General features: G+C 40.4%; 1 protein-coding gene across 1 annotated transcript in view; it reads right to left on the bottom strand.

Annotated features, from left to right (window-relative positions):
* Positions 1–987: 987 nt before the first annotated feature.
* Positions 988–17,376, bottom strand: part of LOC129398391 (putative protein FAM157A) — a 31,237-nt gene continuing 14,848 nt past the window's right edge. The window contains exon 4 of the mRNA XM_055115620.2: positions 988–1,675. Coding sequence (XP_054971595.1) covers positions 1,608–1,675 — 68 coding nt within the window. The 3' untranslated portion in view covers positions 988–1,607. The remainder of the gene's footprint in view (positions 1,676–17,376) is intronic.

The raw sequence follows: 17,376 nt of genomic DNA on the forward strand, positions 1-17,376 counted from the left end.
TGGGACATGCTCTGATGTTTTCTCCATTAGGTGATCTTGCTAGCACCACCACGGGCACAGCCAGGTTGTAAATTGACTGTTGTCTGCTGCCAATCTCCTGGTGGGGGAGAGATATGGAAGTGCCAGTTTGTTTCAAGGTTTGGTCCCTGGAACTTTTAAGTTATCACACAGTTGGAAAAGTTTGCAGTATAGGAAGTGTCTGGTGGAGAGACAGTAAAGCTTATAATTGCATTCCTAAAGAGCTAAGTGCAGGAACAGCAAAATGGTAAAACTAACTCATTTCTTCTTTAAGAAAATATGGGTAGTCAGTTACAAGACTGTAACCATTTAAGATGCCAACCACAAACAGTAGGTTCCCAGGTTACCTTCTGTCTGACTTTGCTACAGATTGGAGGCTCCCACAACACCCTTATTGGGTTCAGTAATTTGATACATCACATTACACAACCCATGAAAGCAGTGTACTTACTATTCCTGACTCATTACCAAGGATCTTTTAAACGCTACAAATGAAAAGCCAGATGAAGAGATGCACAAGGTGAGGTATATGGAAGGAATGCAGGCCTCCCATGCCCTCACCAGACATGATCCTCCCAGTATCTCCTGTGTTGGGAGAGCAACACAGATGCTCTCCCAACCCTGTCCTTTATTACACAGGCAGATTGGTTACGTCTGTGGCCATAGGTGATCAACTCAACCATCAGCACCTCTCCCCTTCACAGAGACGGGACGGGGGAAGAAATTTCAAATCCTCTCATGACAAGGTTGCTTCCCTTGGCAGCCAGCCCCACTGAGGCTGTCCAGGTGCCCCCAGCCATCAATCATTTCATTAGCATACGAAAGACACATTACTTCGTACATTCCCAAGGCTTAGCGCTCTGTTTCAGGACACTGCAGCAGAGACCACATATTAACTCTTATTACGTTCCAACAACCTATAAAATGGAAGAAAATGTCTGCACATTAGATACTTCATCAGTGTCTGTTATCCAGAATGTATAAAGAACTTTTACAACTCCACAGCAAAGACAACCCAATCTAAAAATTCACAAAAGACTTTAATACACACTTCACCAACAAGCACATGAAAAGATGCTTAACATCATTACCATAATTAAAACCATAAAGAGATAACCCTTAACTCACACAAGAATAGTTATACTAAAAAATAACAAGTGTTGACAAAGATGTGCAGAAACTTGAACTCTTAAACACTGCTTGTGACAATATGAAATGGTGCAGCCTACGTGTAAAATAATTTGATGTTTCTTCATAAAGTTACAAATAGATTTACCATATGAGTCAATGATTCCATTCCTAGGTATATACCCCAAAGACTTGAAAACAGCTGTTCAAACAAAAACCTGTGTGCTCTTTAAATGTGCCAAGGTCATAAATATGCAGGAAAGTCTGGGGAACAGTTCCAGGAAAAGAAAACTGGATCCGAATGGAAAAAAAAAAAAAAAAAAAAAAAAACACATTATACTCCCAAGTGTGGCAGGAGGTAAAAGTGAAGTGAGTTTGTGGACCGAATTATCATGTAGGAACAATGCTGATTTCCTGATCTAGCGGTTATGTGGTAGTTACCTGGGAGAGTGTCCATGCTTTCAGTGCAATAGACCGGAGTATTTTGTGCGACACTGCAAATCTGGTGCAGCAATAACTGTTGGGGAATCTAAGGGAAGAAACAAGTTGTATTTGGTACTACTACTGGAAGTTGCCTAGAAATATGACATTATTGGAAACTAAGTTACTTTTTAAAACAACCATGTCAATACCATGCCAGGAAAGCAGACACATCATCAAAATCCACGGCAGAGGCTATAGTTCAGCCAAAGCTGTAAAACCCTTAAAAAAGTCTCAATGTCAACAGAGTCCACTCAGTAGATATTATTATATTTATTAGTATTAGAGGCCATTATGTCAATATATTAGTGTTAGGGCATGGTATGGACATTTAGATTAGCATTAGGGAATGGTGTGGATATTGTATTGGTGTTGGGGAATGGTGCAGATATTACATTACTGTTAGGGCATGGGGTGGATATTACTACATTAGTATTGGAAGCGATGGTGTGGACTAGATCAGTGATAGGGCATTGTGTGGATATTATCACATTAGTATTGGAAGCGATGGAGTGGATTAGATCAGTGATACGGCATGCTGTGGATATTATTACATTAGTATTAGAAGCGATGCTGTGGATTGGATTAGTGATAGGGCATGCTGTGGATATTACTACATTAGTACTGTAAGCGATGGTGTGGATTAGATCAGTGATAGGGCATGGTGTGGATATTATTACATTAGTATTGGAAGCGATAGTGTGGATTAGATCAGTGACAGGGCATGGTGTGGATATTATTACATTAGTATTGGAAGCGATGGTGTGGATTAGATGAGTGATAGGGCATGGTGTGGATATTACTACATTAGTATTGGAAGCGATGGTGTGGACTAGATCAGTGATACGGCATGGTGTGGATATTATTACATTAGTATTGGAAGCGATGGTGTGGACTAGATCAGTGATACGGCATGGTGTGGATATTATTACATTAGTATTGGAAGCGATGGTGTGGACTAGATCAGTGATAGGGCATGGTAATGATATTATTACATCAGTATTGGAAGCGATAGTGTGGACTAGATCAGTGATAGGGCATGGTGTGGATATTACCACGTTAGTATTGGAAGCGAAGGTGTGGACTAGATCAGTGATAGGGCATGGTGTGGATATTACCACGTTAGTATTGGAAGCGATGGTGTGGACTAGATCAGTGATAGGGCATGGTGTGTATATTATTACATTAGTATTGGAAGCAATGGGGTGGACTAGATCAGTGATAGGGCATGGTGTGGATATTACTACATTAGTATTGGAAGCGATGGTGTGGACTAGATCAGTGATAGGGCATGCTGTGGATATTATTACATTAGTATTGGAAGCGATGGTGTGGATTAGATCAGTGTTAGGGCATGGTGTGGATATTATTACATTAGAATAGGAAGCGATGGTGTGCATTAGATCAGTGACAGGGCATGGTATGGATATTCTTACATTAGTATTGGAAGCGATGGTGTGGACTAGATCAGTGATAGGGCATGGTGTGGATATTATTACATTAGTATTGGAAGCGATGGTGTGGATTAGATCAGTGATAGGGCATGGTGTGGATATTATTACATTAGTATTGGGAGCGATGGTGTGGATTAGATCAGAGATAGGTCATGGTATGGATATTATTACATTAGTATTGGAATCGACGGTGTGGATTAGATCAGTGATAGGGCATGGTGTGGATATTGTTACATTAGTATTGGAAACGATTGTGTGGATTAGATCAGTGATAGGGCATGGTGTGGATATTACTACATTAGTATTGGAAGCGATGGTGTGGATTAGATCAGTGATAGGGCATGGTGTGGATATTATTACATTAGTATTGGAAGCGATGGTGTGGATTAGATCAGTGATAGGGCATGGTGTGGATATTGTTATATTAGTGTTAGAGGTGATGGTGTGGATTAGATGAGTGTTAGGGCATGCTGTGGATATTATTACATTAGTATTAGAAGCGATGGTGTGGACTAGATCAGTGATAGGGGATGGTGTGGATATTATTACATTAGTATTGGAAGCGATGGTGTGGACTATATCAGTGATAGGGCATGGTGTGGATATTCCTACCTTAGTATTGGAAGCGATGGTGTGGACGAGATAAGTGATAGGGCATGATGTGGATATTATTACGTTAATATTGGAAACGATGGTGTTGACTAGATCAGTGATAGTGCATGGTGTGGATATTATTACATTAGTATTGGAAGCGATGGTGTGGACTAGATCAGTGATAGGTCATGGTGTGGATATTATTACATTAGTATTGGAAGCAATGGTGTGGCCTAGATCAGTGATAGGGCATGGTGTGGATATTACTACATTAGTACTGGAAGCCATGGTGTGGATTAGATCAGTGATAGGGCATGGTGTGGATATTGTTACATTAGTATTAGAAGCGATGCTGTGGATTAGATGAGTGATAGGGCATGGTGTGGATATTATTACATTACTATTGGAAGCCATGGTGTGGATTAGATCAGTGATAGTGCATGGTGTGGATATTATTACATTAGTATTGGAAGCGATGGTGTGGACTAGATCAGTGATAGGTCATGGTGTGGATATTATTACATTAGTATTGGAAGCAATGGTGTGGCCTAGATCAGTGATAGGGCATGGTGTGGATATTATTACATTACTATTGGAAGCGATGGTGTCGATTACATCGGTGATAGGGCATGGTTTGGATGTTATTTCATTAGTATTGGAAGCGATGGTGTAGACTAGATCAGTGACAGGGCATGGTGTGGATATTATTACATTAGTATTGGAAGCGATGGTGTTGATTAGATCAGTGTTAGGGCATGAGGTGGATATTATTACACTAGTATTGGAAGCGATGGTGTGGATTACATCAGTGATAGGGCATGGTGTGTATATTACTACATTAGTATTGGAAGCGATGGTGTGGATTACATCAGTTATAGGGCATGGTGTGGATATTATTACATTAGTATTGGAAGTGATGGTGTGGATTAGATCAGTGTTAGGGCATGATGTCGATATTATTACATTAGTTTTGGAAGCGATGATGTGGATTACATCAGTGATAGGGCATGTTGTGGATATTGTTATATTAGTGTTAGAGGCGATGGTGTGGATTAGATGAGTGTTAGGGCATGGTGTGGATAATATTACATTAGTATTGGAAGCGATGATGTGGATTAGATCACTGATAGGGCATGGTGTGGATATTGTTACATTAGTATTGGAAGCGATGGTGTGGATTACATCAGTGATAGCGCATCATGTGGATATTATTACACTAGTATTGGAAGCGAAGTGTGGACTAGATCAGTGTTACGGCATGGTGTGGATATTCCTCCATTAGTATTGGAAGCGATGGTGTGGATTACATCAGTGATAGGGCATCGTGTGGATACTATTACATTAGTATTGGAAGTGATGGTGAGCATTAGATCAGTGATAGGTCATGGTGTGGATATTATTACATTAATATTGGAAGCCATGGTGTGGATTAGATCAGTGATAGGGCATGGTTTGGATATTATTAAATTAGTATTAGAAGCGATGCTGTGGATTAGATGAGTGATAGGGCATGGTGTGGATATTATTACATTACTATTGGAAGCCATGGTGTGGATTAGATCAGTGATAGTGCATGGTGTGGATATTATTACATTAGTATTGGAAGCGATGGTGTGGACTAGATCAGTGATAGGTCATGGTGTGGATATTATTACATTAGTATTGGAAGCGATGGTGTGGACTAGATCAGTGATAGGGCATGGTGTGGATATTATTACATTACTATTGGAAGCGATGGTGTCGATTACATCGGTGATAGGGCATGGTTTGGATGTTATTTCATTAGTATTGGAAGCGATGGTGTAGACTAGATCAGTGACAGGGCATGGTGTGGATATTATTACATTAGTATTGGAAGCGATGGTGTGGATTAGATCAGTGTTAGGGCATGAGGTGGATATTATTACACTAGTATTGGAAGCGATGGTGTGGATTACATCAGTGATAGGGCATGGTGTGTATATTACTACATTAGTATTGGAAGAGATGGTGTGGATTACATCAGTTATAGGGCATGGTGTGGATATTATTACATTAGTATTGGAAGTGATGGTGTGGATTAGATCAGTGTTAGGGCATGATGTCGATATTATTACATTAGTTTTGGAAGCGATGATGTGGATTACATCAGTGATAGGGCATCGTGTGGATATTATCAAATTACTATTGGAAGCGATGGTGTGGACTAGATCAGTGATAGGGCATGGTGTGGATATTACTACATTAGTATTGGAAGCGATGGTATGGATTAGATCACTGATAGGGCATGGTGTGGATATTATTACATTAGTATTGGAAGTGATGGTGTGGATTAGATCAGTGATAGGTCATGGTGTGGATATTATTACATTAGTACTGGAATCGATGGTGTGGATTAGATCAGTGATAGGGCATGGTGTGGATATTGTTACATTAGTACTGGAAGCGATTGTGTGGATTAGATCAGTGATAGGGCATGGTGTGGATATTCTTACATTAGTATTAGAAGCGATGATGTGGATTAGATGAGTGGTAGGGCATGCTGTGGATATTATTACATTAGTATTAGAAGCGATGGTGTGGACCAGATGAGTGATAGGGCATGTTGTGGATATTATTACATTAGTATTGGAAGCGATGGTGTGGATTAGAACAGTGATAGGGCATGGTGTAGATGTTATTACATTAGTATTGGAAGCGATGGTGTGGACTAGATCAGTGATAGGGCATGGTGTGGATATTATTACATTAGTACTGGAAGCGATGGTGTAGACTAGATCAGTGATAGGGCATCGTGTGGATATTATTACATTAGTATTGGAAGTGATGGTGTGGACTAGATCAGTGATAGGGAATGGTGTGGATATTACTACATTAGTATTGGAAGCGATGGTGTGGATTAGATCAGTGATAGGGCATGGTGTGGATATTGTTATATTAGTGTTAGAAGCGATGGTGTGGATTAGATGAGTGTTAGGGCATGCTGTGGATGTTATTACATTAGTATTAGAAGCGATGGTGTGGACTAGATCAGTGATAGGGGATGGTGTGGATATTACTACATTAGTATTGGAAGCGATGGTTTGGACTAGATCAGTGATAGGGCATGGTGTGGATATTACTACATTAGTACTAGAAGCGATGGTGTGGACTAGACCAGTGATAGGGCATGGTGTGGATCTTATTACATTAGTATTGGAAGCGATGGTGTGGATTAGATCAGTGACAGGGCATGGTGTGGATATTATTACATTAGTATTGGAAGCGATGGTGTGGAATAGATCAGTGACAGGGCATGGTGTGGATATTACTACATTAGTATTGGAAGCGATGGTGTGGACTAGATCAGTGATAGGGCATGGTGTGGATATTGTTACATTAGTATTGGAAACGATTGTGTGGATTAGATCAGTGATAGGGCATGGTGTGGATATTACTACATTAGTATTGGAAGCGATGGTGTGGATTAGATCAGTGATAGGGCATGGTGTGGATATTGTTACATTAGTATTGGAAACGATTGTGTGGATTAGATCAGTGATAGGACATGGTGTGGATATTACTACATTAGTATTGGAAGCGATGGTGTGGATTAGATCAGTGATAGGGCATGGTGTGGATATTATTACATTAGTATTGGAAGTGATGGTGTGGATTAGATCAGTGACAGGGCATGGTGTGGATATTGTTACATTAGTATTAGAAGCGATGCTGTGGATTAGATGAGTGTTAGGGCATGCTGTGGATATTATTACATTAGTATTAGAAGCGATGGTGTGGACCAGATCAGTGATAGGGCATGGTGTGGATATTATTACATTAGTATTGTAAGCAATGGTGTGGACTAGATCAGTGATAGGGCATGGTGTGGATATTACTACATTAGTATTGGAAGCGATGGTGTGGAATACATCAGTGATAGGGCATGGTGTGGATATTATTACATTAGTATTGGAAGCGATGGTGTGGACTAGATCAGTGATACGGCATGGTGTGGATATTATTACATTAGTATTGGAAGTGATGGTGTGGACTAGATCAGTGATAGGGCATGGTGTGGATATTACTACATTAGTATTAGAAGCGATGGTGTGGAATACATCAGTGATAGGGCATGGTGTGGATATTATTACGTTAGCATTGGAAGCGACGGTGTGGATTATATCAGTGATAGGGCATCGTGTGCATATTATTACATTAGTATTGGAAGCGATGGTGTGGATTAGATTAGTGTTAGGGCATGGTGTGGATATTATTACATTAGTATTGGAAGTGATGGTGTGGACTAGATCAGTGAGAGGGCATGGTGTGGATATCACTACATTAGTATTGGAAGTGATGGTGTGGACTAGATCAGTCTTAGGGCATGGTGTGGATATTATTACATTAGTATTGGAAGCAATGCTGTGGACTAGATCAGTGATAAGGCATGGTGTGGATATTATTACATTAGTATTGGAAGCGATGGTGTGGACTAGATCAGTGATAGGGCATGGTGTGGATATTACTACATTAGTATTGGAAGCGATGGTGTGGATTAGATCAGTGATAGGGCATGGTGTGGATATCGTTACATTAGTATTGGAAGCGATGGTGTGGACTACATCTGTGATAGGGCATGGTGTGGATATTATTACATTTGTATTGGAAACGATGGTGTGGACTAGATCAGTGATAGGGCCTGGTGTGGATATTATTGCATTAGTATTGGAAGCGATGGTGTGGAATAGATCAGTGATAGGGCATGGTGTCGATATTATTACATTAGTATTGGAAGCGATGGTGTGGACAAGATCAGTGATAGGGCATGGTGTGGATATTACTACATTAGTATTGGAAGCGATGGTGTGGATTAGATCAGTGATAGGGCATGGTGTGGATATTACTACATTAGTATTGGAAGCGATGGTGTGGATTAGATCAGTGATAGGGCATGGTGTGGATATTATTACATTAGTATTGGAAGCGATGGTGTGGATTAGATCAGTGATAGGGCATGTTGTGGATATTGTTATATTAGTGTTAGAGGCGATGGTGTGGATTAGATGAGTGTTAGGGCATGGTGTGGATAATATTACATTAGTATTGGAAGCGATGATGTGGATTAGATCAGTGATAGGGCATGGTGTGGATATTGTTACATTAGTATTGGAAGCGATGGTGTGGATTACATCAGTGATAGCGCATCATGTGGATATTATTACACTAGTATTGGAAGCGAAGTGTGGACTAGATCAGTGTTACGGCATGGTGTGGATATTCCTCCCTTAGTATTGGAAGCGATGGTGTGGATTACATCAGTGATAGGGCATCGTGTGGATACTATTACATTAGTATCGGAAGCGACGGTGTGGACTAGATCAGTGATAGGGCATGGTGTGCATGTTATTACGTTAGTACTGGAAGCGATGGCGTGTATTACATCAGTGATAGGGCATCGTGTGGATATTATTACATTAGTATTGGAAGTGATGGTGAGCATTAGATCAGTGATAGGTCATGGTGTGGATATTATTACATTAATATTGGAAGCCATGGTGTGGATTAGATCAGTGATAGGGCATGGTTTGGATATTATTAAATTAGTATTGGAAGCGATGGTGTGGACTAGATCAGTGATAGGGCATAGTGTGGATATTATTACATTAGTATTGGAAGCGATGGTGTGGACTAGATCAGTGATAGGGCATGGTGTGGATATTATTACATTAGTATTGGAAGCGATGGTGTGCATTAGATCAGTGATAGGGCATGCTGTGGATATTATTACATTACTATTGGAAGCGAAGATGTGGATTAGATCAGTGGTAGGGCATGGTGTGGATATTATTACATTAGTATTGGAAGCGATGGTGTGGACTAGATCAGTGACAGGGCATGCTGTGGATATTATTACATTAGTATTGCAAGCGATGGTGTGGATTCGATCAGTGTTAGGGCATGGTGTGGATATTATTACATTAGTATTGGAAGCGATGGTGTGGCTTAGATCAGTGATAGGGCATGGTGTGGATATTATTACATTAGTACTGGAAGCGATGGTGTGGATTACATCAGTGATAGGGCATCGTGTGGATATTATTACATTAGTATTGGAAGCAATGGTGTGGATTAGATCAGTGATAGGGCATGGTGTGGATATTATTACATTAGTATTGGAAGCGATGGTGTGGATTAGGTCAGTGATAGGGCATGGTGTGGATATTATTACATTAGTATTTGAAGCGATGGTGTGGACTAGATCAATGATAGGGCATGGTGTCGATATTATTACATTAGTATTTGAAGCGATGGTGCGGACTAGATCAGCGATAGGGCATGCTGTGGGTATTACCACATTAGTATTGGAAGCGATGGTGTGGATTAGATCAGTGATAGGGCATGGTTTGGGTATTATTACATTAGTATTGGAAGCGATGGTGTGGACTAGATCAGTGATAGCGCATGGTGTGGACACTATTACATTAGTATTGGAAGCGATGGTGTGAATTAGATCAGTGTTAGGGCATGGTGTGGATATTATTACATTAGTATTGCAAGCGATGGTGTGGATTAGATGAGTGTTAGGGCATGGTGTGCATATTATTACATTAGTATTGGAAGCGATGGTGTGGACTAGATCAGTGATATTGCATGGTGTGGATATTGCTACATTAGTATTGGAAGCGATGGTGTGGCCTCGATCAGTAATTGGGCATGGTGTGGATATTATTACATTAGTATTGGAAGCGATGGTGTGGACTAGATCAGTGATAGGGCATGGTGTGGATATTATTACATTAGTATTGGAAGCGATGGTGTGGATTAGATGAGTGTTAGGGCATGGTGTGGATATTTTTACATTAGTATTAGAAGCGATGGTGTGGATTAGATCAGTGATAGGGCATGGTGTGGATATTATTACATTAGTATTGGAAGCGATGGTGTGGACTAGATCAGTGATAGGGCATGGAGTGGATATTATTACATTAGTATTGGAAGCGATGGTGTGGACTAGATCAGTGATAGGGCATGGTGTGGATATTATTACATTAGTATTGGAAGCGATGGTGTGGACTAGATCAGTGATAGGGCATGGTGTGGATATTACTACATTAGTATTGCAAGCGATGGTGTGGATTAGATCAGTGTTAGGGCATGGTGTGGATATTATTACATTAGTATTGGAAGCGATGGTGTGGATTAGATCAGTGATAGGGCATGGTGTGGATATTATTACATTAGTACTGGAAGCAATGGTGTGGATTACATCAGTGATAGGGCATCGTGTGGATATTATTACATTAGTAGTGGAAGCGATGGTGTGCATTAGATCAGTGATAGGGTATGGTGTGGATATTATTACATTACTATTGGAAGCGATGGTGTGGATTAGATCAGTGATACAGCATGGTTTGGATATTATTACATTAGTATTGGAAGCGATGGTGTGGACTAGATCAGTGATAGGGCATGGTGTGGATATTATCACATTAGTATTGGAAGCGATGGTGTAGACTAGATCAGTGATAGGGCATGCTGTGGATATTATTACATTAGTATTGGAAGCGATGGTGTGCATTGGATCAGTGATAGGGCATGCTGTGGATATTATTACATTAGTATTGGAAGCGATGGTGTGGACTAGATCAGTGATAGGGCATGGTGTGGATATTATTACATTAGTATTTGAAGCGATGGTGTGGACTAGATCAGTGATAGGGCATGGTGTGGATATTATTACATTAGTATTGGAAGCGATGGTGTGGACTAGATCAGTGATAGGGCATGGTGTGGATATTATTATATTAGTATTGGAAGCGATGGTGTGGACTAGATCATTGATAGGGCATGGTGTGGATATTACTACATTAGTATTGGAAGCGATGGTGTGGATTAGATCAGTGATAGTGCATGGTGTGGATATTACTACATTAGTACTGGAAGCGATGGTGTGGACTAGATCAGTGATAGGGCATGGTGTGGATATTACTACATTAGTATTGGAAGCGATGGTGTGGATTAGATCAGAGATAGGGCATGGTGTGGATATTATTACATTAGTATTCGAAGGGCCGGTGTGGACTAGATCAGTGATAGGGCATGGTGTGGATATTAGTACATTAGTATTGGAAGCCATGGCGTGGATTAGATCAGTGATAGGGCATGGTGTGGATATTGTTACATTACTATGAGAAGCAATGCTGTGGATTAGATGAGTGTTAGGGCATGCTGTGGATATTATTACATTGGTATTGGAAGCGATGGTGTGGATTAGATAAGTGATAGGGCATGGTGTGGATATTATTACATTACTATTGGAAGCCATGGTGTGGATTAGATCAGTGATAGTGCATGGTTTCGATATTATTACATTAGTATTGGAAGCGATGGTGTGGACTAGATCAGTGATAGGGCATGGTGTGGATATTATTACATTACCATTGTAAGCGATGCTGTCGATTAGATCGGTGATAGGGCATGGTGTGGATATTATTACATTAGTATTGGAAGCGATGGTGTGGATTACATCAGTGTTAGGGCATGATGTGGATATTATTACACTAGTATTGGAAGCAATGGTGTGGATTACAACAGTGATAGGGCATGGTGTGGATATTACTACATTAGTATTGGAAGAGATGGTGTGGATTACAACACTTATAGGGCATGGTGTGGATATTTTTACATTCGTATTGGAAGTGATGGTGTGGATTAGATCAGTGTTAGGGCATGATGTGGATATTATTACATTAGTTTGGGAAGCGATGATGTGGATTACATCAGTGATAGGGCATCGAGTGGATATTATCACATTAGTATTGGAAGCGAAGGTGTGGACTAGATCAGTGATAGGGCATGGTGTGGATATTATAACATTAGTATTGGAAGCGATGGTGTGGACTAGATCAGTGATAGGGCATGGTTTGGATATTATTACATTAGTATTGGAAGCGATGGTGTGGATTAGATGAGTGTTAGGGCATGGTGTGGATATTATTACATTAGTATTAGACGCGATGGTGTGGATTAGATCAGTGATACGGCATGGTGTGGATGTAATTACATTAGTATTGCAAGCTATGGTGTGGACTAGATCAGTGATAGGGCATGGTGTGGATATTATTACATTAGTATTGGAAGCGATGGTGTGGATTAGATCAGTGATAGGGCATGGTGTGGATCTTATTACATTAGTATTGGAAGCGATGGTGTGGACTAGATCAGTGATAGGGCATGGTGTGGATATTATTACATTAGTATTGGAAGCGATGGTGTGGACTAGATCAGTGATAGGGCAGGGTGTGGATATTATTACATTAGTATTGCAAGCGATGGTGTGGATTAGATCACTGTTAGGGCATGGTGTGGATATTATTACATTAGTATTGGAAGCGATGGTGTGGATTAGATCAGTGATAGGGCATGGTGTGGATATTATTACATTAGTACTGGAAGCGATGCTGTGGATTACATCAGTGATAGGGCATCGTGTGGATATTATTACATTAGTATTGGAAGCGACGGTGTGGACTAGATCAGTGATAGGGCATGGTGAGCATGTTATTACATTAGTACTGGAAGCGATGGTGTGGATTACATCAGTGATAGGGCATCGTGTGGATATTATTACATTACTATTGGAAGCGATGGTGTGGATTAGATCAGTGATATGGCATGGTTTCGATATTATTACATTAGTATTGGAAGCGATGGTGTGGACTAGATCAGTGATAGGGCATGGTGTGGATATTATTACATTAGTATTGGAAGCGATGGTGTAGACTAGATCAGTGTAAGGGCACGGTGTGGATATTATTACATTAGTATTGGAAGCGATGGTGTGGACTAGATCAGTGATAGGGCATGGTGTGGATATTATTATATTAGTATTGGAAGCGATGGTGTGGACTAGATCATTGATAGGGCATGGTGTGGATATTACTACATTAGTATTGGAAGCGATGGTGTGGATTAGATCAGTGATAGGGCATGGTGTGGATATTACTACATTAGTATTGGAAGCGATGGTGTGGACTAGATCAGTGATAGGGCATGGTGTGGATATTACTACATTAGTATTGGAAGCGATGGTGTGGATTAGATCAGAGATAGGGCATGGTGTGGATATTATTACATTAGTATTCGAAGGGCCGGTGTGGACTAGATCAGTGATAGGGCATGGTGTGGATATTAGTACATTAGTATTGGAAGCCATGGCGTGGATTAGATCAGTGATAGGGCATGGTGTGGATATTGTTACATTACTATGAGAAGCGATGCTGTGGATTAGATGAGTGTTAGGGCATGCTGTGGATATTATTACATTGGTATTGGAAGCGATGGTGTGGATTAGATAAGTGATAGGGCATGGTGTGGATATTATTACATTACTATTGGAAGCCATGGTGTGGATTAGATCAGTGATAGTGCATGGTTTCGATATTATTACATTAGTATTGGAAGCGATGGTGTGGACTAGATCAGTGATAGGGCATGGTGTGGATATTATTACATTACCATTGTAAGCGATGCTGTCGATTAGATCGGTGATAGGGCATGGTGTGGATATTATTACATTAGTATTGGAAGCGATGGTGTGGATTACATCAGTGTTAGGGCATGATGTGGATATTATTACACTAGTATTGGAAGCAATGGTGTGGATTACAACAGTGATAGGGCATGGTGTGGATATTACTACATTAGTATTGGAAGAGATGGTGTGGATTACAACACTTATAGGGCATGGTGTGGATATTTTTACATTCGTATTGGAAGTGATGGTGTGGATTAGATCAGTGTTAGGGCATGATGTGGATATTATTACATTAGTTTGGGAAGCGATGATGTGGATTACATCAGTGATAGGGCATCGAGTGGATATTATCACATTAGTATTGGAAGCGAAGGTGTGGACTAGATCAGTGATAGGGCATGGTGTGGATATTATAACATTAGTATTGGAAGCGATGGTGTGGACTAGATCAGTGATAGGGCATGGTTTGGATGTTATTACATTAGTATTGGAAGCGATGGTGTGGATTAGATGAGTGTTAGGGCATGGTGTGGATATTATTACATTAGTATTAGACGCGATGGTGTGGATTAGATCAGTGATACGGCATGGTGTGGATGTAATTACATTAGTATTGCAAGCTATGGTGTGGACTAGATCAGTGATAGGGCATGGTGTGGATATTATTACATTAGTATTGGAAGCGATGGTGTGGATTAGATCAGTGATAGGGCATGGTGTGGATCTTATTACATTAGTATTGGAAGCGATGGTGTGGACTAGATCAGTGATAGGGCATGGTGTGGATATTATTACATTAGTATTGGAAGCGATGGTGTGGACTAGATCAGTGATAGGGCAGGGTGTGGATATTATTACATTAGTATTGCAAGCGATGGTGTGGATTAGATCACTGTTAGGGCATGGTGTGGATATTATTACATTAGTATTGGAAGCGATGGTGTGGATTAGATCAGTGATAGGGCATGGTGTGGATATTATTACATTAGTACTGGAAGCGATGCTGTGGATTACATCAGTGATAGGGCATCGTGTGGATATTATTACATTAGTATTGGAAGCGACGGTGTGGACTAGATCAGTGATAGGGCATGGTGAGCATGTTATTACACTAGTACTGGAAGCGATGGTGTGGATTACATCAGTGATAGGGCATCGTGTTGATATTATTACATTACTATTGGAAGCGATGGTGTGGATTAGATCAGTGATATGGCATGGTTTCGATATTATTACATTAGTATTGGAAGCGATGGTGTGGACTAGATCAGTGATAGGGCATGGTGTGGATATTATTACATTAGTATTGGAAGCGATGGTGTAGACTAGATCAGTGTAAGGGCACGGTGTGGATATTATTACATTAGTATTGGAAGTGATGTTGTGGACTAGATCAGTGATAGGGCATGGTGTGGATATTACTACATTAGTATTGGAAGCGATGGTGTGGACTAGATCAGTGATAGGGCATGGTGTGGATATTATTACATTACTACTGGAAGCCATGGTGTGGATTAGATCAGTGATAGGGCATGATGTGGATATTATTACACTAGTATTGGAAGCGATGGTGTGGATTACATCAGTTATAGGGCATGGTGGGGATATTATTACATTAGTATTGGAAGTGATGGTGTGGATTAGATCAGTGTTAGGGCATGATGTGGATATTATTACATTAGTTTTGGAAGCGATGATGTGGATTACATCAGTGATAGGGCATGGTGTGGATATTACTACATTAGTATTGGAAGCGATGGTGTGGATTACATCAGTGATAGGGCATCGTGTGGATATTATTACATTAGTATTGGAAGCGATGGTGTGGACTAGATCAGTGATAGGGCATGGTGTGGATATTACTACATTAGTATTGGAAGCGATAGTGTGGATTAGATCAGTGATACGGCATGGTGTGGATATTATTACATTAGTATTGGAAGCGAAGGTGTGGACTAGATCAGTGATAGGGCATGGTGTGGATATTATTACATTAGTATTGGAAGCGATGGTGTGGATTAGATGAGTGTTAGGTCATGGTGTGGATATTATTACATTGATATTGGAAGCGATGGTGTGGATTAGATCAGTGATAGGGCATGGTGTGGATATTACTACATTAGCATTGGAAGCGATGGTGTGGACTAGATCAGTGATAGGGCATGGTGTGGATATTATTACATTAGTATTGGAAGCGATGGTGTAGATTACATCAGTGATAGGGCATGGTGTGGATATTATTACATTAGTATTGGAAGCGATGGTGTGGATTCGATCAGTCTTAGGGCATGTTGTGGATATTATTACATTAGTACTGGAAGCGATGCTGTGCATTAGATCAGTGATAGGGCATGGTGTGGATATTATTACATTAGTATTGGAAGCGATGGTGTGGACTAGATCAGTGATAGCGCATGGTGTGGATATCATTACACTAGTATTGGAATCGATGGTGTGGATTAGATCAGTGATAGGGCATGGTGTGGATATTATTACATTAGTATTGGAAGCGATGGTGTGCACTAGATCAGTGATAGGGCATGGTGTGGATATTACTACATTAGTATTGGAAGCGATGGTGTGGATTAGATCAGTGATAGGGCATGGTGTGGATATTACTACATTAGTATTGGAAGCGATGGTGTGGATTAGATCAGTGATAGGGCATGGTGTGGATATTACTACATTAGCATTGGAAGCGATGGTGTGGACTAGATCAGTGTTAGGGCATGGTGTGGATATTATTACATTAGTATTGGAAATGATGGTGTGGACTAGATCAGTGATAGGGCATGGTGTGGATATTATTACATTAGTATTGGAAGCGATGGTGTGGACTAGATCAGTGATAGGGCATGGTGTGGATATTATTACATTAATATTGGAAGAGATGGTGTGGATTAGGTCAGTGATAGGGCATGGTGTGGATATTATTACATTAGTATTGGAAGCGATGGTGTGGATTAGATCAGTGATAGGGCATGGTGTGAATATTATTACATTAGTATTGGAAGCGATGGTGTGGACTAGATCATTGATAGGGCATGGTGTGGATATTATTACATTAGTATTGGAAGCGATGGTGTGGATTAGATCAGTGATAGGGCATGGTGTGAATATTATTACATTATTATTGGAAGCGATGGTGTGGACTAGATCAGTGATAGGGCATGGTGTGGATATTATTACATTAGTATTGGAAGC

This window comes from Pan paniscus, chromosome 6 (genome assembly GCF_029289425.2).
Source record: "Pan paniscus chromosome 6, NHGRI_mPanPan1-v2.0_pri, whole genome shotgun sequence".
Lineage (NCBI taxonomy): Eukaryota > Metazoa > Chordata > Mammalia > Primates > Hominidae > Pan > Pan paniscus.